Here is a 21,162-nt window from a genome sequence, read left to right on the forward strand (position 1 = left end):
AGGAAATCAATGCTTGAATGGGTATAGTGATATCTATTGGGCGAATAGTGCAATGTTCAAGATGTAGGAAATTGAAATGAAGTCCGTAAATTCCACATAGAAAATTGGTATCAGTCAACGACTAGCTCGCGATTAATCAACATCTTCGCCAGCCAATCCCCTAGTAATAGTGAAGCCGGCATAAAATAATCTACACAAACGAAGAAAAAGCAACCAGATCGTAAAGTCCGTCTTGATCCTCTATCGAGAGATCATGTGTATTTGCGGAGCTGAAATAAAAGTTAGCTTATTGTCATGCGGATTCAGGTCATGGGTAAACTCACATCAAGGGTTAGGGATTTACTGCTGTTCTCCACTTGATCTCTGTAGATTCCGACCAGTGCCTCACTGTTCTGGAAAAGGCCGGTCTTCAGGCTGATAACAATGAATTGCATGCCAGGGGCGGCGTGGTCATGGATGTAGTTGGCAATGCGGGCAACGTTGGTATTGTCAAGAGCAGCGTCGACTTCGTCCAGCACGAAGAAAGGCGAGGGTTGGTAAGAGTGGATCGCAAACAGCAGAGCAAGTGCGGCCATGGTCTTCTCACCACCAGACAAGTGCTCCATATCACGGAAACGCTTCAGGGGAGGCATAGCGTGGTATTTAATGCCATCGAGGTAAGGCTCATCCGAGTCTTCGATATCAAGATATCTGTGAAAAAAAATATTAGTGTCACACTGTTCAATGGGAACTACACATCATGGAACATACGCTTGTCCACCAAGGGGATAGTTGGCACTACGTGTCAATTCTCGGTAGATGGGGCCGATTTGCTCGGAAATGTGCGCAAAGGCTTTGTTGAAGAGATCGGAACGTTTCTTCATCACTGCCTCGAACCCTTCCTTCGCCTTTCGGGCTTGCTTCCGCGCATCCTCAAAGTCCTGCTCGGTGCTACGAAGCTTGTTCTCAACAGTCTCGAGGCGCTCCATCGCGCGGGTATTTGGTGCCATTTTATCGAGCTCGCTGTTAAGAACGCGGACCTTTTCTAGCAATTCTTCTTCGAGCTTATCATCGGCCTCCTACAGGTGGCATTAGTATGTAATATAGTGGTGATTTCAAATATGCACATACCTCTTTAAGTGTTTCACCGAGAGAGTCAAAGTCGACCTCAATTCCGTAGTCCTGGACCACGGGGGATTCATCAAGTTCATCGGCCTCGTCTACATCCATGGCATCTGGATCGGCTGCCTGCACCATTTCATCGATAGGAAGTTTGTCGAAGGAGTTGGAGGAGTCGGTCAACGGAACGTCGATGTCCTCAAGCTTGCATCGGCGCAGGAGAGCATACCGGCCGGATGAATTGCGCTGAATCTCAGCTTCAAGCGCATTAATGTTTTTGAGTGCCGCTTCGACGTGCTTGCTACGCTTCTGGAGTTCTCTTCGCTGTTCAGCCAGGTTCTCTGCTGATTGGGCATAGATCTCCTTCTGCTTCTCGAGGTTCTCCCGCAGAACGTCAAGCTCGGCACTGGTCTCATCTAGCCTGTTACGGATCTCTTCCTGTTGACTCTTGAGATCCTGTATCAGACTCATATCGCGCTCATATTGAGCCTTGAGACCGCTAACACGATCCTCAGTCGCTTGAATTCGCTGCATTTCGAAGCTGAGCTGGTTTTCAATGCGACTCTTCTGGGTAGTGAATTCGAGTTTCTTCTGAGCAGCTTCTTCCTGCAGCGAACCTTGCTGCGCCTCATATTCACGGATATTATCATATCCAAGACGATTGCAGAACTTGCTGTAGATCTCATCTTCGACTTGGCTAACTGAAGATTGAGAGACCTCGATAGTCTGGTCCAACTCATCGAGATTCTCCTTCCGCTCAGTATATTTGGGTCGCAAGTCTTCCAATTGGCGCTTGACAAAGTCTAGCTCGCTGCGCTTGCTTTTGATGTTTCTCTCGAGTGCTTTCAACTCTTCCCGGGAATAGTTTAGTCGCTGCTCAAGACCAACCAACTCGCCCTGCAGAGTTTCCTCTTCCGAGCCACGGTGGTGGCTCTTAGGAAGATTTCCAAGGTCACCAATCAACTTATCTTTCAGTTTATAAAGATTCTCCACTTCGGAGTCTTCCCAACGTTTCGAATTCTGCTGGGGCCCTCGCCCACCAGTCATAAGACCACCCTTGTGGATGACGGTGCCATCCAGGGTGACAGCTTTGGCATCAACATTCCTCTCGTAGCAAAGATACTTGGCCGTGTCCAGATCGTCACATACAATGGAATTTCCACAGGCATAGCTAATAGCACGAGCGACCCAATCTTCGTAATCGATGGTCTCAATGGCCGGGCGCATATTTCGGTGCATGCCCTTCAAGTTGGAGTTGATAGGCTTTACCTGGATGGTCTCCAACGGCAGAAAGGTTGCTAGGCCAGCACGTTGGTCGCGAAGATGTTGGATGCATTCTTTGGCAGTCTTCTCGTTGTCCACTACAATAGCATCGAAATGGCGACCTAGCACGGTGCTGACCGCCTCGGCGTATTTGCGCTGCTTAGGCTTGCAAAGATCACTGACACGCCCCTTGACACCGGGGAAGATGCGCTTGAGAGTCGAGATCATCTCTTTGGCACGTAGCTCACGCTCGGTCTGCTTTTTTCCATTATCGGCTTCGAGCAGCTTTCTCAGCACAACCTGCAGCTTCTCTTCAAGTTCTGTTCTCATTTGCGAGACCTTTAAGCGTTCAGAGGTCAAGGTGTTGAGCTCCTTCTTCTTGCGGTCGATGTCCTTAGATGTGATTTTGTTTGTCTCCGTAAGAGACGCCTTACGCTCATTCATATTCTGAGCATCCGACTCCAGGTTCTTAAGTTGCCACTCGGTGTTCTCGAATTTGCCTTTCAGGCTGTTGACAGCTTCAGCCTCGGTCTTTCTCTGTCTCTGAAGGTTGTCGAGATTCAATTGGTCGGCGGACGAGCGTTTGCTGACCTCTTCGCGGAGCTTGTGGTATTCTTGTTGGTCAGCTTCACTTAGCTGTACGCCCTGTTTGTTGGTTGTCTTTGTCCACTCAGCCTCCCATTGAGCCTGAGCTTTCTCCACCAGCTTTAAATCCTTCTCCAGCTTCTTAGCACCGTCAGAGTAAGTTGCACGCTCTTTTCCGATCTCCTCGATTTTCGAAGCATACCGCTCAACCTTCTTCTGCGTGATATCGACTTTCTCATCAACGGGCACCAGGGAGTTATTGAGTTCTTCGATCGCTTTCTCTTTCTTCAGGATGCTCTTCTCGGCCTTGCCAACATCTCTACCAACGCGGGCGTGATCCTTCTTGGCGTCCTCAACATTCGTCTCATATTTCTCAACGCCACGGCGGTACTCCTTGAGCTCATCCTGATACTTCTGGATGTCGGCACTCGAATCATCAATCAGGCGCTGGAAGTGGAAGAGCTTCCACAGAATGTGCGTAATAATTGCCTGATCACGCTCCTCGGCCTTCCGAGCGTAGTTCTCGGCTTCCCGCTTCTGCTCTTGGTACTGCTTGACCTCTGAGTTGATGCCTCGTCGGCGATTGAGCTGCACAGTCTGCTGGTCAGCTGCTTCCTCTGCTTCCGCCTTCAACTTCTCGTAATCCGCCTTGTACTCCAAGCTGCCGGAAATTTGTTCAATTAACCGAGTAAGGTCTCGAGGCGACTGGGATGCAATAGCCTCAACGTCTCCTTGGAAGACGAGGAAATTTCGCGCGCGGATCAAGATGTTCTCCTCCTCCAGAGCCTCGTTGTATTGCTGAGCAGTCACGATTTTGTTGTTGATGCGGTACTCGCTGGCGCCTTGACTGGTGATGGTACGACGCCATTGCTGTTCCTCGCCGGCATCATCTTCGTAGCACGCCATGACCCAGGCGGTCTTGGGATCGTTCGGTCCACCTGCGTCCTGCGATGCATCCATATTCTCATCCTCCTCTGCCTCTGCCTCGCCGTTCTCTCCGTTGGCAGCAGGCTGTCCTTCGATCTTCGAAGTGCGCAGAACGCGTCCGCGGTATACTAGATCGCGGAGGTTGGTAGATCGCAGGTGAGAAGACTTGATTCCTAGAACGAACGAAATGGCATCCATCCTGCTATGGGTCAGCTTAAGGCCTTTGCCGGGGGAAACGATGGCAATGTAAATGCATACGAATTCGACTTACCAGACCCATTGGGTCCGATAATTGACGTAAAGTACGCATCGCCAAACAGTAGCGCATGATGTCCTTTATAGGACTTGAAATCTGAAAGCAAAGTTAGCCGATCTGCGCGATACGCCCTTTGGAGGCCGTACATACTGAAAAGCTCAAGGCGAATTAGTTTGCCCATGGTGCAAAGCAGCCGCTTCCAGAGGAAGCCACGCGCTCAGAATACTCAGGCGAATCTGGTGTGGTTGATGCCAAATCGCGGGATTGACTGGACACAAATGAGTGGGAGGGGCGCGATATGGGGAATCGCGCGTCAACCCCGACGCGCCGTTCAGTCACGTGGTTTGGGTTCACGTTCTGGCTGCAATTCCAGATCGCCGCAGTAGATGTTTTACGAATGTTTTACGAATGTTTTACGAATGTTTTACGAATGTTTTACGAATGTTTTACCTGAGTTCAAAGCCTAATGGCGATGATTGGATCTTGTCAAAGTGCAATGTGTCATAATTCAAGGCAGATGGTGGACTGAACCTCGCTTTGGAACCAGGGATTAGGTTCCCGAGCTTTTATACTGTATGTATATAAAAAAATTTACCCGCATCTTTCGAATAGCAGAAACATCAAAGACTTCCTTAGCAGTGTAGATCCATACTCTGAAGACCTTCAGATCAAACCCTTTTGAAAAATAATTTAACATAAAAAAATATTAACCAGGTTTGGAATTAAGCACACCTTGTAATTCAACGACAACCTTGAAAGTAAGCAAAGATCCCTAAAGTACTAGAAACTTTGGCAAAAAAGATGTATTGAATGGGGCAGTCAATTGTATGCTGATTGGTGTTACAGGGTGTATATGTACACTATCAAGTTGTCCCCAACGTCCATGGATCGAAAGGACAAGAGACGAGCAAACAAGATAATATCGAGTGCGGATATTGGAAACGAGTCACAAGTATTTAGACACGACAAGAAGGAGAGGACACCAGGTTACGACGAGCTCAAGACCTCTTGAACTGCACCGGGTTACCCAGAGCCATAAAATCATTAGACACAAACCCATTGGAATCCACCCGGAAAGTTTGCTTGCGGCCCTCAACCTTCATGAGAATGAAATCTTCACCAGTAAAGATCTGTCGCATAGACATAAACATCTTCCAGATACCAACACTCATGGCCTGGACGGGTGCTTTGAAGAAACCCGGCCGCGGGTCCTGTGCTGAGCCAACCTTCTTGCTATCCCCCTCAAACCGCTGTTTCGAATCCTGCGAGACCACCAACCGCCGGGAAATGGAAACTTCCGATGGCAAAACCTCAAATTGGTAAGGCTTTGTGAAAGGAATCATGCGCCGCACCGCAAAACGAATGTGAGTCTGGTTGTTAGACTTGACGGCGGTGATACTCCGAACCAAATGGCCCGTTCTCACGAGGAACAGCGTACCCATGACACTCATTGTCACACAAATACCACCAAACAATCCCTTCTGCCAAACGGGGCGCTCAATTTGAGCATCGCGAAAAACGTCGTTGGAGTTGAACAGGGCATACGCGAAACAGAATGCCGACAGACCGTATGCGCTCATGATGTACGTGCGATGGGAGGGTGCCTTGAAGAGAACGACATCGCCTTCTCTTGCGACCTTAAGCGCTAGCCGGCCTATTGATCCCACCGGAACACTCGAGCCTGGGACGGCGTTTCGTGGGGATGGCTTTGCTCCACGAGCTGATCGCGGAGCGCTCGTTACAAATGAGCGCCATGTGGAGGCCACGTCTGCCTGGCAGCCGTTTCGAGCCGAAGCCCCGGCTAATCGGTGCCAAAACAGGCGGAAGGTAGGAGGTCTAGCAGCCATTATTATTGCGCGGCGTCTGCTGATGCTGGGGTCAGTACAACATTTAGAAAGTCATTCCGCAGAAGCGGGCCTTGTGGCCAATGCCAATCGATGGCAGATATCAAGCTCGAATGTACCTCATTGAACGAAGTAATCCACGAAAAGATAGAAAGCACTTACCAAAAGACCGATCAGTTCACCGTCGTTCTCCTCGGAAAGCACCGCGAGTCGAAAACAGCCGCTGCGGCAGAAAAATGTTCCCGACCCGGCCGCCGGTGAAGCTCCCAACGGCCTCAACACCGGCTTCATTTCCTTTCAATCCCTAAGCTCAACCTCTCAGACCAGACGAACCACATTACTTACTACGGGAACTAACGCGGCTAGCCGCGCTGGTGGACTTTCGGTCGATCTTGTCTTCTCTGTCGAAATTTCAGCTCCTCCGGAGAGTTGCGACCTCGCTTGAACCATCTCCGACAGTTCAAGTAACGAAACGACCTCCCCAAAAGTCACCGCAACTCACAATCAAAATGTCCGCTCGAATTCCCGTCACTAAGGCCTCGGCTATGTTCGCCCGCCGCCAGCCCCAGGTCATCCAAATCTCCAAGCGTAAGTCCACTCCACGGACAATGCGATCCACAACTCCGCAAAAGCAGAATATCCTTATCGGAATTCAATTGCTTAAGCAGCGCAGCTCTCACGTACCGGAAAATTAACGTAACTAACCTTACCAATGAATATAGGCATGCAATCTACCTCCGCTCCTCAATTCCACAATCCCGCCTACCCTCTCTACCCCTCCGTCAGCCAGCTCCTGCACCAAAAGAACATCCCCGAGTCCGAAGTTTCCAAGATCCCCGCTTCGGGACCCAAGGGCCGCCTCCTGAAGGGTGATGTCCTCGCCTACATCGGTCAGATCGCCGCCGAGTACCCAGCCACTCAAGCCGCTTCACTCGCCAAGCTGTCCTACCTCGACCTGAGCAACGTCAAGATCGCTGCGCCGGTCCCTCCCCCGCCGCGCAGGCCGCAGGGCAAGTTGAGGAACCAGTCATAGCTAAGCCCCCGCCCATGATCTCAATCGCAATCTCTGTTTCCCTTGCGGCCGTCTTGTCCGCCCAGAAGAAGATCCAGGATAACCTAGGGGTTACCGTTCCCCTCTCCAGGTTCCTGGCTGTGGCTACTGACCTCGCCAACGACGATCTGCCTCGCGCGAAGAACGACACTCCCTCTGCTGATGAGCTGTTTGAGGAGGTCCTTGGTGCCGAGCCCGTTACTATTTCGCGCGGTGACTACATCCCCGAGTTGAATGCTTATGAGGCTGAGGCATACCGCCCGGCAGCTCCTGTTGCCGAGGATATCATTGATATCCTGAGTGCCAAGCCTGGCAAGAAAGTTTCCTCCGTGGCACCCTCTGTTGAGAGCTCTGCTGGTGCTTCCAATGTCTTCAGCTTAATTGTTCCGGTTGGCGAGGAGGTGCGCGCCAAAGAGTTCCTGGAGCGGATTAAGACTCTTCTGCAGGTCGAGCCTGCTCGTCTGGTGCTTTAAAATGAGGTTTGATTGTTATCACATCTCTATGATCTTTTAGAGATTTTATATTTTATTTTAACATCTCCATTGCGTTCCGGAGATTCCGAGGCTCTTGTATTTAGTATAGCATAGGTAATTTGATACCGCCTGGGTCAGCTTTTAGTGAGTGTATTTCTACATCTAGATATTGAATCGATAGGTTTCATTTACACTACACATAGTCTACAGATATATTTCAAAAACAGGGTTAATTCAATAATCGAGGTATAGACCTCATGATATTTCATCCTAAAATGGCAGAACCCCTGCGCCAGACCGATGATATGGCATAACATTAGATCAAATCAAAGATAGAGCAGAAAGGCAAATCTGTCGGTGGAAAGAAGAGCAAGGGGAAAGTAGTGAGAAAGAAAGTAAGGATGGGGACATTTCATCATCAAAGGGCAAGTTGTAATAAGAAACAACCATCCTTCCTGACGCCAATGCCGGATACCGGCGACCCTTGAAACACCATGAGCGCCACCGCTTGGACTGAGAAGGGGAAAAAGTTGCGCCGGAGAGAAATAACCATGAAAGAGAGATAATAATCGGGTAGGGGATGGAACGCCGTAAGAACAAAAATAGTGGAGGGGCAAAGCTTTTCCACCGAGAAAAGGATGAAGCAGACTTGCAAATCACCACCGATACAGAGAAGCCGTGAACCAGGCCATAATGTAGTAGAGGCCGATGCAGAAATGTCCATGATCGAGATCAAATTTCCTTGATACCATGCAATGATAAACCCCGAGAATCAATGCCCAAGACCCAAACTCCATGTCGCATGCAGATGAAAATGGAAAGGCAAGACTAAGAAATCTATCGGATGGAGCCCCATTCCGATATCTTGCTACCCTCGCGCCGCGAGTCTCTGGTAGCTCGTTTGTCGAAAATCTTCCAGAATCTGAGTGTCTCATCGCCAGCACCAGTCACAACTGTTTGACCGTCTGGACTCATGGCAAGGTATAATACACGGAAAGTGTGACCTGTTAACGAGACGATTTGCTCCATGCGTGGATACTTCCAGATGACAATTTGATTCTGGCTGTATCCATGGGTGCTGATAATCTCATCCGAATTTTTGGACCAAGAAAGGTTGCAGACCTGGCTTCCAGTGTCCATCTCCTTGATCAGAGAGCCGGTTGACGTGTTCCAGAATTTGATTGTCCGATCCGCTGTACCTCCACCTGATGCAAGTAGGTGGTGTTGGTGAGGCGACCATGCAATGGCCTTCACAGCTGCGCAGTGATCCGAGAATCGATAAAGCGGTGTATCATGCAACTTGTCCCACACCATCAACTTGTTGTCATTGCCACCAGATGCCAATTGACCATCTTCGGTGTTCCACTTCAACCCGCAGACCTCTTGCTTGTGGCCAGACAATCGCTTGATCCACTGATCGGGGGAGCGGACATCACGATGGTAGATAAGACGATCACGAGACCCTGATGTGAGAATATGGTCATTCCATGCCAAAGCACCGACACGGTTGGTATGGCCAACCATCGTGCGCAATCGCCGGCAATGGTCGGCATCCCAGATCTGAACTAGACCCTTGCCTGTACCAATAGCGAGATGAGTGCCCTGCAGCAGGATATGATCAGCCATGCACATCACTCGGCCAGAAAATTGAAACACATATACATACCCTTTGAATCCAGTTCACGCTGGTGACAGTGTCGTCCTTGAGCTCGCAGAGTTTGGTCACGCGGCCAGATTGAGAGTTCCACATATACACCGAATTGGCCAATCCGACTCCCAGAACATTACTGCTGCCCCAGTCCACCAAATTCAGGTAGAAGTCGTCCTGTAGTTCGGGCGCATCTAGAACCTTGTAGGGAACCTTATTCACATAGCGGGGCTGCTTGCGTGGGGTTTCAAGAATCCGCTGACTATCATATCGGATAGGTGATAGGCTATACAAGTCAGAGCGGACATTTAGATTCGGTGCATGCGCACTGCGAGGAGTTTTCGAGGGTGTAGGGTGATTGGAGCCCGGACGACTTGGGCCATAGTTGAAAAGGTTTTTGTGTGGAGTTGAAGGAGTCATGCTGGCGGGTGGAAGGTTGGAGACAAGGGAAGGTGGTGTATGAGATCGAGTTTTGTCATTAATGCCGGTGCTGAATCCCATTAATGGATCAGGTGAGGCCGAATTTAGATCAGGTTGAGGAACGGTATTTCCGAATAGTTCACTGCGCAAGACCCGGGAGAAAGTCCGGTTTGCTTCTTCCGCTGTAGCATTGTTAGTGATCACTTCTACATTTGAAAGCCAGAATCACAAACTCTTTTGAAAGTGAAGCTCTGAGTGAGGGGCACGTCTCTTCGACTTTGATGGAGTTGAAGGGCACCCATCCTCATGGAGCAGACTGTATGTGGCCTGGAGGTCTTGTCCTTCGCGATTTGGTATAAAACTTGAATGACAGTCAGTTCATTGTCATTGTTTGAGGAGTTCGCGATGAGTGCATTCTCTCTCCAGGTCACTGGCGCTTGACTTACCGATCTCCATAGACCCGCTGTCTCTTTCGACATGGACTTGTTCCTGGTGTCCTCTCTCTTCCTTTTCCGCCCTCGTCGAAATCTTTGAGCGCCCTGGCCAGCGCATTTGGATCCACTGGCTCTGATCCGTCCTCCACCCGTACCCGTGGACCCCCAATGTTGTCTGGATACAAGATCGTTCTCTTTATCGGCATAGAGGGCGGGGTTTTCGAACCAGGAGGAGAAACAATATTTGCAGCTTGAACGTTTGAAGCTTGCGACCGGGTGTTGCCTGTTGTTGTTTTCCCAGCCCTCAGACCTGCTGCTGTATCCTGAGATCGATCCCCCATGGTGGCGGCTGATCCACAGGCCCCAGGTTCAGATCGCGCTGAATATTGACGGTGCTGGTTGTTCGCATGCGATGAGAAACTGATAGTGCTGATTGGTTGGCAATTCGAATGTGATGGGAGATGTTGCTATTTGAGGTGCGCTGGTTGCTGGGGCTTTGTGTTGATTTGTGATGAGGAAACCGGACCCAGCCACTGAAACGGGCGCTTCGACACAGGAATCAACCTGTGACCTTTGGACAACTTTGAATAGAACACAAAGACTCAAAGTCAATGACCACCCAGACAAAGAGGGCATTCAAAGAAAGGGACCAGGATAAGCGTTGGAACAGCATCCAAGGGCGACTTCACCTCATCCCTCTCCCGGTCACGCGTCGGGAACGCTATACCCGATTGGGATGGCTCTGGAATTCAACTTTGTTACGTCGATTTATTAGAGGAACACTACCGGTGTTTGAGTTCCTTCATAGATCTAATCCTTTCATTCCACGGATCCACTCAGATCGACGGTATCTTGGATTCTAATTTAGATTCAACATGTGTGATCTACAAATGTTCTATACAGCTGATTTCAGTTTGGGCGGGAACAGGGTGTTGACTCAAACGTGTTCCACCCCCTCTCTCTGCATAGTCTCAGACTTGTTTACATTCACGCGTGTGATGGTGGGTTCATTGGACTATGTCATAGGTTGAGAGTGGGGGGTTTGGGGAGGAATCAGACGCGAACCTATGAAACCCATCAACGCGTGAGAGCGCGTATGGGACGCGCTAGAGCTGTAAGCCACAGGTAAGATGCTGACTCTACCAATTATTTGGCTCACCGGAGAACTGAAAGTCAAATAATCCATAATCCATTCTTCAATGCAGGTGGGTCGATCTGAAATACCCTCTGTAGTTCTATGAATTCAATCTTGGGTGTGCACTGTTTACTTCGGAGGTCTTATCTATCGCACATGGTTCACCTGTCACCGCCAGCGGGAAAACCTTGCCCGCAGTTGGCACATCCCCACCACATCGACTCGAACTCGACTATGCGCTCCTCTGTTCTACCTATATTGACTCGTAATATCCGATCTTTTTCCACCATGGCTCAAGCATCCAAGGTTCCTGCCCAGCAGTTCCTAGACTTTGTCAATGCTTCCCCTACTCGTATGCTTTTTTATTGAACCCCTGGTTGTCGATCGTGGAGTTAACCGGGTCTAGCCTTCCACGCTGTGCAATCTGCCAAGGACCTTCTGGCCAAGGCTGGATTTCAGGAAATCAAGGTACTCCCCATTCCCCACAGATCCAATCTATATAGTGGAAACGCCGTTGGAACTTGTGCACTTACCTTGTCCGTAGGAAAAAGATTCCTGGGCCTCCACTTGCAAGCCCGGTGGCCGTTACTATCTGACTCGCAACACCACCACTCTTATCGCCTTTGCGATCGGTCAGAAATGGAAGGTTTGTATTGAAAATCTTGAAGCGTTTTCAATATAGCTAATCTGAACAATGAAAAATAGCCGGGCAATTCCATCGCTATGATTGGTGCCCACACTGACTCCCCTGTCCTGAAGGTCAAGCCTGTCAGCAAGAAGCAGGGTGAAGGTTATATTCAAGTTGGTGTTGAGTGCTATGGTGGTGGCATCTGGCACACCTGTATGTATAACTCATTGATTCTCTAAGAAAGTCGCTAACAATGACAGGGTTCGACCGTGACTTGGGTGTCGCTGGCCGGGTCATGACTCGTGACAGCAACGGATCCATTGTCCAGAAGCTAGTCAAGGTTGACCGTCCCAGTATGTGCTATTGATTCAAGCATTGGATCTTGGCTAATGTTTGGCAGTTCTTCGCATCCCCACTCTGGCTATTCACCTCGACCGCCAGGAGAACTTCTCCTTCAACAAGGAGACCCAACTCTTCCCCATTGCTGGCCTAATTGCCAAGGAGCTCAACCAGACCAGCGAGTCCAATGCCGAGACCAAGGAGGATGAATACGCCCCCTTGAAAACTGTCACTCAGCGTCACCACTCCCAATTTGTCAAGCTCATCGCGGCCGAGGCTGGAGTCACCCCCGAGGACATTTTGGACTTTGAGATCACTCTTTTCGATACCCAGAAGTCCTGCTTGGGTGGCATGAGTGAGGAGTTTATCTTCTCCCCCCGTTTGGACAACCTGAACAGCACTTACTGTGCTACTGCAGCTCTCACCGAGTCTGCTCCCTCTGAGAAGGCTCTCGAGAATGAAGAGGCCATCCGCCTGATTGCCCTGTTCGACCACGAGGAGATTGGTAGCCGTACCGCCCAGGGTGCGGACTCGAACATCCTCCCTTCCATCATCCGCCGTCTGTCGGTGCTTCCTTCATCTACCTCCTCCTCTGAAGACGTCTCGACCGCCTACGAGCAGACTCTTGCCACTTCCTTCCTGGTCTCTGCCGACATGGCCCACGCCATCAACCCGAACTACGCTCAAAAGTACGAATCTGACCACAAGCCCGAGATGAACAAGGGTTGTGTGATCAAGATCAACGCCAATGCCCGCTATGCGACCAATTCTCCCGGTATCGTTTTACTCCAGGAGATTGCCCGTAAGAAGGGCGAGCAGGACAGTCTGCCTGTTCCCCTGCAGCTGTTTGTCGTCCGCAACGACTCGAGCTGCGGTAGCACGATTGGACCTATGCTGTCTGCTGCTCTGGGTGCCCGTACTCTGGATCTGGGTAACCCCCAGCTGAGCATGCACAGCATTCGTGAGACTGGTGGTACTTTCGATGTTGACCACGCCATTCGCCTCTTCACCGGATTCTTTGAGCACTACTCGGAGTTGGCCCCGAAGATCTTCGTGGACTAAGTTTACAGTCTGCAAGTATAGTCTGTAATAAAGCCCGTCAAGAATATGCATATGAAGCAAATGAAATGAAGTACATTCTTTAATCCCACAAATAAATACCCTTCTGCATACATAGGTATACTTTAGCTCTTTTGATGACACGAGTATAGAAAGCACGTGGTGGTCGGCCCGGGATAACTCCGCCTCTCCCTAAATCGACTCCACACCTTATCACAGCACTGGACACCCGATTGCAGAGCAGTGTCCATGCCCCCATGACCCTCTATGACAGACGTCGATGTCTTCCGCGATGCAGAGTACATCGCTGACGTGTCAAGGATATCCCTTCTCGATGACGCGGAGAGCGATTCAGCAGCCGGAAATGGTCCACCCAGCGCCCAGGACCGCAGTCGCGTAAGGAAAGCCCAGTCCACAGCGAAAATCGCCTTCATCGACCGGTTACTTCGGGACCTGGACATTCTCATTTACTGCCAATTGTCAGCACTGTATTATATGGAGTGAGTCTAGCCCTTGACCATATTTGATGGCTGGGCTGGGGGGATCGATCGCGATTCAGTCCCGGTAGCTGGCTAGCTAGCTATTACCCCAGCTTTCATCATCAAACCCCACATTTGCTAATGCGCTTTGTAACTTTTCAGCTGCTCTATTGTTCTGTTTGCTATTCGTGCCTTTGTCGAACTCATCTTCTTCACGCCTAAAGCCGCGCCCTTCGAACCTACGCGAAATCAACCGTTCGTGACAGCTATTATCGGCAGCAACCTGCTCTGCATCCTCTTTCATGCCTTCATTATAAACCCCGAAGCTGGCGAAGCTACTCGCGGCTATCTACATGGCGGGGTATTTATCGATTTCATCGGACAGAAACCCGTCCCCGTCTTTCGACTCATATCCTTCGATATCCTGATCTTCCTTGTCGACTTTCTCATGCTAGGATTGATTATTGAGCGAGTAAAGACGACTGCTCTGAGTTCCCCTTCAACAACAACAACAACCACCACCACCACGACCGCTTCTTCAACGAATGTCGACGCAGGTACAGAGACGGCAGAGCCTGATCAGACGGAGGGACAAGATCACGATGCAGAGGAGCGGGGAGTTATACGAGGAACCGAAGAGGCAAATGATGACAATATCTCTACAACTCCACCAGTTATTGAAATTGATGATGTGAATGACGAACGGACGACACTCCTCGCGGATCCTGAAGACAATGCTGCAAGTCGGGACAGTCACCCTCTTGACTCGTTTTCTTCGGGCGTGGCTGTTATAATGGAAATGGGGTTCTTTACCACAATACGAAACCAATGGGTATACTCGACTAGACCGCAGCGGCCCACGGGTTATGTGCCATCGTCTGAGACGGCTACATTCCTTCGACAGCGTTTCGGGCTGCAAGTTGGGGCGGATGGCCGGATCGTTCGAGTGAATGCATAGACTTGCAGATTATACGAATGTATTTTAGTCATCATGGAAAGATCTATAATGCCTTGCCCATACAACTATCTCGGTGCTGGCTACCGAGTACGAATGAAAGACACATATCAAGATTCGGAACTCCTAATCCTTCCAGTGCATAAACAGTAGAGAAATGGTGCAAACAAATGAGTAGTCATGATAATACAAAAAGACCAATTGGAAACAACCCCCACAACCTTGGAAAACTTGAGAAAACAAAGCACAGACCGGGTATTTAGCTCTCACAGACTATCCAAGTGGTATAAGACCCTATTCAAGTCAGCATCTCATGCTCACTTCTCCTCTGGCTTGACACGACGATCCAGGATCTCATCAATAATGCCAAGCTCCTTGGCCTCCTCCGCACCCATGAAATAATCTCGCTCCATCAGCTTCTCGATATCATCAAGTTCAAGCTTCTTCGGACCATTCAAATGGCGCTTATAAATGTTGTTAAGCTGTGCCCGAATGCGCAGGATCTCCTTCGCATGGATAGCGATATCAGTCGCTTGACCGTGGTATCCACCGGAAGGTTGGTGTACCATGATAGACGAGTGGGGGAGACAAAAGCGCTTGCCGGGCGCGCCACCGGCGAGGAGGAGGGAGCCCATGGAGGCGGCTTGGCCGACGCAAATTGTGTTCACGGGGGCGGCGATGTAGGTCATTGTATCGTAAATTGCCAGACCTAAAGGCACGTACGTCAGTTGAAACTGAAGATCGGAGCTAGAAAAAAAGGTGTATGAGGGTGACAAGTATCACATACCAGCTGTCACAGAGCCGCCGGGAGAATTGATGTAGAGATGAATAGGCTTTTTGGGGTTATCGGCTTCGAGGAAGAGGAGCTGCGCGACAATTGATGCGGATGCAACGTCATTCACTTCTCCATTGAGACAGACAATGCGCTCCTTGAGGAGCTTGGAGAAGATATCGTCTAGATTGTGCATCAAAGTGTTAGCCAGGCCAGTCCGGGCTAGAATGGGCAATGGGACTGGGGAGTGTGGGGTCTTAATCCGACGTACAGGTGTGCCAGCCACCAGCCTATAGAACTTTAGTATTGGTAAGAATATTCAAGCTTGCTTGAAAAGAGGGACATACAACAGTCTCGGTGACAATGGGCATTGGTGTCCAACTCCGCGGGGGTGAGTAGTCCATTGAGGACCCAGAGCTTGTGAAGGCTCGGGCACCAACAACACGCGCAAGAGCGGGAACGGAGAAGAGAGAGGCCTGGCGACCCAGTCGCTGGAATATGGGGAGACCGGTGCGCATCATTGTGCCGGATTGTGAGGGTGAATGCGGAGGTGTGGGAGTTGGAGAAGATGAAATGAGATGGCGGAGCTGTCGAGCGTTAAAGTTGATAACGATAAGCTCCAGCCACCGTTGCTCCACTCTTAAGTATACTGTAGTTAAGCCAATTGCTCTGTATAACTTCCAAAGTATACCAGGTAGTTGCCACATTTACATGACAGATTCTGCAGCTTACCATGCTTTGGAATTACTCGATTGATGTTGAACTCAAAATCTTTGACCTATAGCAAAGCAGCTACCCAGATAATTGTTAGTAGTCACCTCGTGGCATGCCTGCCTGAAACTGAGGCCTAAGGCTTGAAATGTCCTGCAAGTTGTGTTGTCTTGAGCCTATGGAGTCTGCAATATAGCTATTAGTAATATGAGAAAACCGTATTTACATCACCTGAAAGATCTTTGGTGATGTCGACCCGCATATCGATCTCACTTGATTGTCTCCGAAGCGACTCCGCAAATAGCGAGCTCTGATTGGCAAAATTCCGACGGGCCATGGGAACGCCGCAACAAAAGTGAACCTCCTCCTGACAACCACCAACATGGATTGCGCCAGCCACCGAATCCCGCTTGGGATATGGCGCCTTCGTATATACCATCAGCTTTTATCTACATCTCAACGATCCCAACCTCATCGCTCCTTTTCATCGAAAACACGCCAGAACCAGTCCCAAGATGGGGCCTCAATTCCCCCATCACAGCGCCTACCACAATCGCCTCTCCTCACCCGTCTCAGCCCAGGTTCAAATCAGAAACCCGACCCAAAACTTATGCCTGAAAAGGCAGGCCTTGAACCGCTCGCCAAAAACCCCTGGGCACTAGCTCTAGCGTCGCCGATGAGAACATGTTCTCTATCGGGAGCAAGGATGCCACGCGCCCTTATGGGAGAATGGGGGCTAGTGCGGAAGCCGAACACGGAAGAAATGTATCTTTTACCTGTTGATCTGCTCAGGGAGTCACTGGAAGGACGCAATACAAAAGGCCAAAACCAGAGTCAAAATGCAGCTGCAGCTGAAGACAACAGTCCCATGAAGGCTCGGAAAGAAAAGTTTGGTCGCCAGCTGGTATTCCTGATGACCAATTTTATGTCATCTTTACGAGCCATATCCAAACCACTCGGGAAAACCGGCGGCAAGAAGCCGGCTGTTTCGAGGCTTATACCTTTCCGGTGGAAGCATCCTCAAGGGCCTATCACAGCGCGCGAGGAAAGGCAACTGGTTTGGATGGATAATATGCCAGAATACATGCTGCGGCATATGAGAAGTAAGGTGGTCAAGCAGCTTGTAGCGGCTTGCCTAAAATCAAACCACCTTGGCGCTGCGAATCGGGTTTGGAGTGCTATTGAGATGCAAGTTTATTCGCACTCGGCCTTGTCGGAGGCTTTGGACCGACTAGAGCCAATGGAACAGATGGAATGTGGCGCGGTCATTTTACTAGGAGGCCACAAAAATGAAAATAGCAGCGGGTCTTTCCCAAAGTCTGTTATCCTTTCCCAGAATCAAAGAGGGGTTCCTGTGTTTGACCTTTCGACTCTGTTATCGCACTCGGACTTAGCGAAGCTGCGAGAAGCTGTCCCGCACTTTCATCAGTCGGCATTGTTTTTCAGACCGAATAACAAGGCCGTGAGTGAGTTGATGTTGTCGCTGTGGAAATTGAAGCAATTCCTTGAGAATGACAAGGGATTTGAGGGAGTTTAGACAATATGGAAAATGATCTTTGTCACATTTATAATACACACTACCTCGCTTCTATTCATCTAGTCGTGCATCGAAATTGACCCCGGGGCCCTGGATGCTCTTGTTGTACCTGCATTGACATACTACCGACTTGCATTATTTCTTACAAATTAAATGGATGAATGTCGCTGGAGCTAAATTCTAACGTTCTGACCATCGTATTTGCATTGAACGGAAGCCTATGCACAGATTGCCACCAGTCAACCATTCTATTCCTCACAGGCCCTCACAGGCCGTAGAGTGCCGCAAAAGGATCCAGATCAGGATCCTCCCACCGTGAATACTCTATTCTATCCGCAATATCCTTCGCCGTCTCCGGGCCAAAAACCGCCTCAATCCAAGCAAGCGTAACATCAATCCCAGCACTGACACCCGAAGAAGTCCAGATATTTCCATCATTCACCCATCTCGCATGCGGCTTCCAAGTAACCAAATCACCCATAGCCGTAGTTTCAGCCCATGCCCGCTTATTCGTCGTCGCGCGCTTTCCATCCAAAACCCCAGCGCGCGCTGCAAGTCCAGATCCAGTACAGACAGTAATCAAGTACTGGAGGGACGGATAGACGTCCCGAATGAACGTGACAACTTCCTGTACCAACGGGCTAAGCTCACGTGCACCGATCCCACCGGGAACGAGCAGGACGTCGAGTTCCGGTGCAGCCGCATAGGTATGCGTTGGCACAACGCTTTGGCCGATTGAATTAGGGAATTCGGGTAAAAATGTCGAGACTGGCTCCAGAGTTGACGAAATCAGAGCGAGTGTAAAATTCTCTGATTTCGAGAGGGTGTTTAGGCAGTCCAATGGGCCGAATACATCCAGAGCCTGGAATCCTGGATATAAAGCCACGCCGATACGGAGAGGCGGGGTTGATTGATCTGTTTCCTGCTTAATATCTTGTCTTGGATAACGTGGGGAATGCGGTAATTGGGAGAATGAACTTACCTGTCATGATTGGATGCAGTCTGAGATCTTTGGCAGGGTTGTAGCGAGAAGGTGAGAGCCGCTGAGTGAGAAAGAGGGGGGGAGGGTTGATCGTACGATTGCGATCTCACTGAGTCCTCATTGGCCCCCGGCTCCTTCGCTCAACGCTCCGCCGGGATAGGTTTGGTACAAAATATTGGGAGGAATTTTTAGATGTCCCTTTGATGAATTGTTCTCAGTTTCCAGGGATTTTCTCATTCATTCTCTCCATCACTAGCCACAGTACATGTCTCCGGGTACAGCCGTGTCGATCAACCCCACCAACGTGCTCCACTTAGTCCACTCTGCTTTACAAAGTTGGACATGTTCTAATCTGAGAGTTTACGGTATTCAAATATTTCCATCTGACATTTGCTTTACCATCTCAAACTCATGTTTCTTCAAATAATCAAATATGAACAAAGAAACTGACCGGGGGAGAAGCTCCGAGTATGCTTTCTTTGATAGAATCCAGGTGCTGAAATGAAACAAGTCTACCTCAATAAATAAAAATCAATCATTGAGCTATGCCTATTCAAATACTAAGTGTTCTAAATCTGTAGATCAGGCAAAATGAACTCACTGTTGGAAACATTGTCTATGAGGTAAGCTTTGTTGTCAAGATAATATTCATCTAAGAATCTGTTCTTAGAAAAGACTGTTTCGACTTCTTCACCTCTCACTCTTCACATCTGCCACATCAAGCATTATGCGCTTCTTCAAATGCTTGTTGAAATGGACTGGCCTGTCTTGGTTTGCAGACCTCTTCAAATGGTCTGGTCCGTTCTATCAGCTGAAAAGGTTGATTGGACAACCAGCACCCGCCCCCTTCCCAGCCGCGACAAGCGGGTTCGAAATCGTCGATGACTCGGTAGTGCTAGAAGAAGGAAGGTTCGACCGCTTTCTCAATGGCTTGTATTATCCCGTGAAGATCGGAGATGTCCTCAATGACCGATACACGATCATAGGTAAACTTGGCTATGGTCTCAATTCGACTGTCTGGCTTGCCGGAGATCTAAAGTAAGTCAGCGCGCTCAGATTTCCAGTTCTAAGGCCTACTGGATCATCGGAGTTCGTTTCGACAAAGGCGGCCCAGGAACCACCGAACGCGGCGGTGATCTCTTCTTTCTTCCATCCGTCGGCTTTAACAACCTCAACGCCCAGGGCAACAATATCCCGAGCTGCGTTAGAACCAGGGTCTCGTGTGAGACCTCTGATCTGGAATGAGGGGTTCTGCACCAGAAAGCGGATCACAGAGCTACCTTGCTTTCCAGTTGCCCCAAACACAGTGACAAGCTTGGTAGGACAGTCGTTGGAACCCATGATGAGTGAAAATGTATATTAAACAGGGATGAGTCGGGTTGAGAGATTCGCTAAGGAAAATGGTAAATGTAAAGTGTCAACCAGGCTGCCTCTTTCAAAGCCAGAAGAGAGTGTGACCTAAAGATATAGTCCTGAGTTTAAAGAATAGAGATCTTAGCTGTGTAATATCTTGGACATAATGCAAGGGCAGGTCAAAAGATTTGAGCTTCAGCTGATTTTATGCCTTCCCAGCTCCGAGACGCAATAAATGTAAGTTATCTCACGCCTCTGTGTGACATCCATGTTGATGCAAAGATCATCGGCAGGAGAACGACTGCTCGGGTCTGCAGGACTAATACATGGCGGAGGCAACCATATATGGCTAATTACAACACAATTCCGCTGTAGTAATGGAATGATAATGTACGCAGTGTAAGCCTTGGCTGTGAATGAATCTTACCCGAAGGCTGTTCCTTCCTTGCTACGTTGGAATAATATGCTTGCTTCAGAAAGAAGTCGACGGGGTCCTTAAAACAGAGATTCATGTCGGTAGCTGATACACCGATTGTGAAAGGGCCTTTCCCGCTAAATGTCATTTTAGTTCACGTTTGGGAAACCCTTAGTATTATGTAGTACAGCATTGCGCTATCTAGTCGCACCCAATATGGGATGCACTGTGATCATTTGCTGCAGAAGGTAAATCCAAAGCAAAAAAAAAAAGAAAAGATCAATGAAAGAAAGCTAGATATATTCGTTGTGATAAAAAGAAAAGAAGAAAAGAAATGGAAAAGTTTAGGGTCCAGGGAGGAAGCAAAGATGGTTTTGTACGGGCCGATAGCAAAGGCCAACACGAAGCACAAGGATACGTATGTAGTACTGTAGAAGTGCGGCAAGGAAAGAAGGAAATGATCTACGCAAGATGAAGCCTAAGTAGTGCAGGACGGAAGGTACTAGTCCTAATCAGGACGTCAAAAGGTTTATATTAAATAAAAGCAATGGAGATCTACAGAGAAACAAAAATGATCTGTACCAAATACGCTTCCGATCTTACTATTCCTGATACTTGGCCAAAGATCATCTCCAAGCTATTGTCTTTTGTGAAACCTCCTAGACCCAGGATAAAAAGTCAAAAGTCAAAAAAGTATACACAACCTACCTATAGGCAGTGTCTGTGTCTCGGATATTGAAAAAGCATTTGAATTTGTGGACCATTCCTTGAGTATCCTGAGTCAAGTTGGCGAGCTTT

At 49.2% G+C, this 21,162-nt stretch overlaps 10 protein-coding genes across 10 annotated transcripts; 4 read left to right on the forward strand and 6 right to left on the reverse strand.

Annotated features, from left to right (window-relative positions):
• Positions 1-251: 251 nt before the first annotated feature.
• N7484_007155 (cohesin subunit SMC1) lies at positions 252-4,310 on the reverse strand (the record flags this gene model as incomplete). The annotated part of the gene is made up of 6 exons (XM_057117542.1): positions 252-269; positions 324-690; positions 751-1,058; positions 1,111-4,072; positions 4,132-4,225; positions 4,280-4,310. 6 exons carry the CDS (start codon positions 4,308-4,310, stop codon positions 252-254), a joined length of 3,780 nt encoding a protein of 1,259 aa, XP_056970577.1.
• An 817-nt stretch (positions 4,311-5,127) lies between these two features.
• On the reverse strand, positions 5,128-5,976 carry N7484_007156 (uncharacterized protein; the record flags this gene model as incomplete). Its single annotated transcript, XM_057117543.1, has 1 exon — positions 5,128-5,976. The coding sequence occupies one exon, from the start codon at positions 5,974-5,976 to the stop codon at positions 5,128-5,130; it is 849 nt and encodes a 282-aa protein (XP_056970578.1).
• A 506-nt stretch (positions 5,977-6,482) lies between these two features.
• Positions 6,483-7,497, forward strand: pdx1 (uncharacterized protein; the record flags this gene model as incomplete). Its single annotated transcript, XM_057117544.1, has 3 exons — positions 6,483-6,561; positions 6,696-6,983; positions 7,007-7,497. The coding sequence occupies 3 exons, from the start codon at positions 6,483-6,485 to the stop codon at positions 7,495-7,497; spliced, it is 858 nt and encodes a 285-aa protein (XP_056970579.1).
• An 837-nt stretch (positions 7,498-8,334) lies between these two features.
• Positions 8,335-10,340, reverse strand: N7484_007158 (WD40 repeat domain-containing protein; the record flags this gene model as incomplete). Its single annotated transcript, XM_057117545.1, has 4 exons — positions 8,335-9,099; positions 9,164-9,747; positions 9,799-9,926; positions 10,012-10,340. 4 exons carry the CDS (start codon positions 10,338-10,340, stop codon positions 8,335-8,337), a joined length of 1,806 nt encoding a protein of 601 aa, XP_056970580.1.
• Positions 10,341-11,422: 1,082 nt separating this feature from the next.
• N7484_007159 (M18 family aminopeptidase) lies at positions 11,423-13,163 on the forward strand (the record flags this gene model as incomplete). The annotated part of the gene is made up of 6 exons (XM_057117546.1): positions 11,423-11,486; positions 11,541-11,602; positions 11,679-11,780; positions 11,840-11,975; positions 12,023-12,115; positions 12,163-13,163. 6 exons carry the CDS (start codon positions 11,423-11,425, stop codon positions 13,161-13,163), a joined length of 1,458 nt encoding a protein of 485 aa, XP_056970581.1.
• A 264-nt stretch (positions 13,164-13,427) lies between these two features.
• On the forward strand, positions 13,428-14,597 carry N7484_007160 (DSC4 family protein; the record flags this gene model as incomplete). Its single annotated transcript, XM_057117547.1, has 2 exons — positions 13,428-13,660; positions 13,802-14,597. The coding sequence occupies 2 exons, from the start codon at positions 13,428-13,430 to the stop codon at positions 14,595-14,597; spliced, it is 1,029 nt and encodes a 342-aa protein (XP_056970582.1).
• Positions 14,598-14,911: 314 nt separating this feature from the next.
• On the reverse strand, positions 14,912-15,887 carry N7484_007161 (ATP-dependent Clp protease proteolytic subunit; the record flags this gene model as incomplete). Its single annotated transcript, XM_057117548.1, has 4 exons — positions 14,912-15,303; positions 15,382-15,588; positions 15,638-15,656; positions 15,714-15,887. The coding sequence occupies 4 exons, from the start codon at positions 15,885-15,887 to the stop codon at positions 14,912-14,914; spliced, it is 792 nt and encodes a 263-aa protein (XP_056970583.1).
• Positions 15,888-16,459: 572 nt separating this feature from the next.
• N7484_007162 (uncharacterized protein) lies at positions 16,460-17,614 on the forward strand (the record flags this gene model as incomplete). Its single annotated transcript, XM_057117549.1, has 1 exon — positions 16,460-17,614. The coding sequence occupies one exon, from the start codon at positions 16,460-16,462 to the stop codon at positions 17,612-17,614; it is 1,155 nt and encodes a 384-aa protein (XP_056970584.1).
• A 265-nt stretch (positions 17,615-17,879) lies between these two features.
• On the reverse strand, positions 17,880-18,603 carry N7484_007163 (DJ-1/PfpI family protein; the record flags this gene model as incomplete). The annotated part of the gene is made up of 2 exons (XM_057117550.1): positions 17,880-18,529; positions 18,597-18,603. 2 exons carry the CDS (start codon positions 18,601-18,603, stop codon positions 17,880-17,882), a joined length of 657 nt encoding a protein of 218 aa, XP_056970585.1.
• Positions 18,604-19,592: 989 nt separating this feature from the next.
• Positions 19,593-19,937, reverse strand: N7484_007164 (NmrA-like family protein; the record flags this gene model as incomplete). The annotated part of the gene is made up of 1 exon (XM_057117551.1): positions 19,593-19,937. One exon carries the CDS (start codon positions 19,935-19,937, stop codon positions 19,593-19,595), a length of 345 nt encoding a protein of 114 aa, XP_056970586.1.
• Positions 19,938-21,162: the final 1,225 nt, after the last annotated feature.

This window comes from Penicillium longicatenatum, assembly GCF_028827895.1.
Source record: "Penicillium longicatenatum strain IBT 33135 chromosome Unknown contig_4_segment0_segment0, whole genome shotgun sequence".
NCBI classification, from domain to species: Eukaryota; Fungi; Ascomycota; class Eurotiomycetes; order Eurotiales; family Aspergillaceae; genus Penicillium; species Penicillium longicatenatum.